The sequence below is a fragment of the Laccaria bicolor genome, genomic scaffold (genome assembly GCF_000143565.1).
Source record: "Laccaria bicolor S238N-H82 LACBIscaffold_81 genomic scaffold, whole genome shotgun sequence".
NCBI lineage: Eukaryota > Fungi > Basidiomycota > Agaricomycetes > Agaricales > Hydnangiaceae > Laccaria > Laccaria bicolor.
The window spans coordinates 59,291-61,066 of record NW_001889952.1 but is presented as its reverse complement, the minus strand read 5'-3'; the positions used below and the strand labels follow the sequence as shown (position 1 = coordinate 61,066).

General features: G+C 50.0%; 1 protein-coding gene across 1 annotated transcript in view; it reads right to left on the bottom strand.

Annotated features, from left to right (window-relative positions):
- Positions 1 to 688, bottom strand: part of LACBIDRAFT_296014 (uncharacterized protein) — a gene marked incomplete at both ends in the record, with an annotated part of 4,975 nt that extends 4,287 nt beyond the window's left edge. Inside the window, one exon of the mRNA XM_001890143.1 lies at positions 21 to 688. Within this exon, the coding sequence (XP_001890178.1) occupies positions 21 to 688 (668 nt within the window). The remainder of the gene's footprint in view (positions 1 to 20) is intronic.
- Between the last annotated feature and the right edge of the window lie 1,088 nt (positions 689 to 1,776).

Genomic DNA, 1,776 nt, shown 5'->3' with positions numbered 1-1,776 from the left:
AACAGAAAATAGCAACGCACTTGATAAAGTCTTCCCTTTCAGCAGTCGTCGTCCAAATACGTTGCGTCTGAAGACGCAGAACTTTGACAGTCAGCCCCAGTGTCGCAGGAATTTGGTCCTGCCAAGTCCACGACTCATTCTTCTTGCTCGCAGCTCCACGACCCGCCCCTCTCCCCGCTCCAGCTTTCCCTCCCCTCCCTCTCCTGCCCTTGGTAGCAGCTGCTGGCGGTGGCGCATCATCCTCAGTGGCTTTGACCTTCTCAGCCGCCGTAACGAACCATTGCAGCAAAAACGCGTACAACTCCAACGGCGTCTTATGCGCCATGTACGACTGCTGATCTCCCAACTCCACATCACGGATGGTAGCCTCTAATTCAGCCAGGAGGCCAGAGGAAATGGAGTCGAGAAGCTTGCTCATAACGGAGCCAGAGACCGCGTCTGCGAATTTAAGCAGACACCTATAGATGTCAAAGACCTGTTCGTCCGTAATTGCGCTGCTGGAGTCGGCAACAGCCTCCACGGCAGCTACCAAATCGTCAGATTTTTGAGTGGGATTGGAAATGAGATAGTCACCTTCAAGAAGCCGCTCCGGATCCTCTGTTGTGAGATCATAATCGTGTGGTATGTCGTAGCTATCGAGCTCCTGAAGAGCCTCGACCTCTATTCGTAAATCGAAGCTGCTGATCATCGTGGTCGACGTTGACTTCAAAGTTGAACGCGTCGCGTCAGTCACGTGTACATATTCATTATGCGGGTTTATTCACAACGCCTGATCGTCTTTTGTCGTCGAGGATGATCGTTTCAAACGTTCAGCGTTGCAAGCCAAGAATCGCCGTAGGTTGCACACCATGAGCCTCGTCTAATGAGTTGCAAAACGTTGAATTTTGCGACACGGTGATTTGGATGATTAACAAAGCAATATTCGACCGCCCTACTTGGGCAAGTCCTGAAAATACATCTATAATAAATGTGGAATGATACAATGTCGAGTAGATAATGTCCAATCCGAGATCAAAGGTAAAATGGTATACCGTACACCACGGGAGCTGCGCCAGTCAAGTACTTCAGCTTGCATGAATCCCGCGACTGTGCCACAGAAGCCACCAGAGACAGAGAAGGAGATGTGTGGGGTTCCTTTCCGGGTTCATTCCACTTGCTAACATCGGCAGGCGTCAAACGCAACTTGTCGAAGACGGATTGGGAGAACTTGTCGATGTCCTTGTCAGTGACGTCCCACAAGTTCGCGACAAGCGTAGGGCTAATAGAAGATGGCATTAATGGTAATTGAAGTAAAAGACGGTTCAGATACGTACCATCCAGCGAGCATGTAGTTATAAGGTGTTCCCGTCCTATCAAAATCACCCAACTCCCGGAGAGCACCCGACGAACAACCCCAAAGCATAGTTGCAGCGCATTTCGGAAGGCTGCGAATCCTATGAGATCGGATATACTGTTCCCCACCTCCATGGCCAAAGTAACTACCATGGAACCATTCATATCAGTAACATTTGAACGAACAAGAAAGAATACTTACACAACCAAGTCCTGCGTCTTCAGCGCATTCACAAACTGCTGCTCACTAACAGCCTGGCCAATCACACCATCCCACCCAGCTTTCTTCATCCCATGAGCCCAATCCCGGAATCGACCTTCAGTTCGAGCTAGATCGCCACTGGGATTCAAGATGAAGTATCCTTTTCGAGGATCAATGACCGCTCCAGTGATTGGATCGTCCTCCACAGAATCGCCCTGTCTTTCCACTGGCGAACGCAAGCC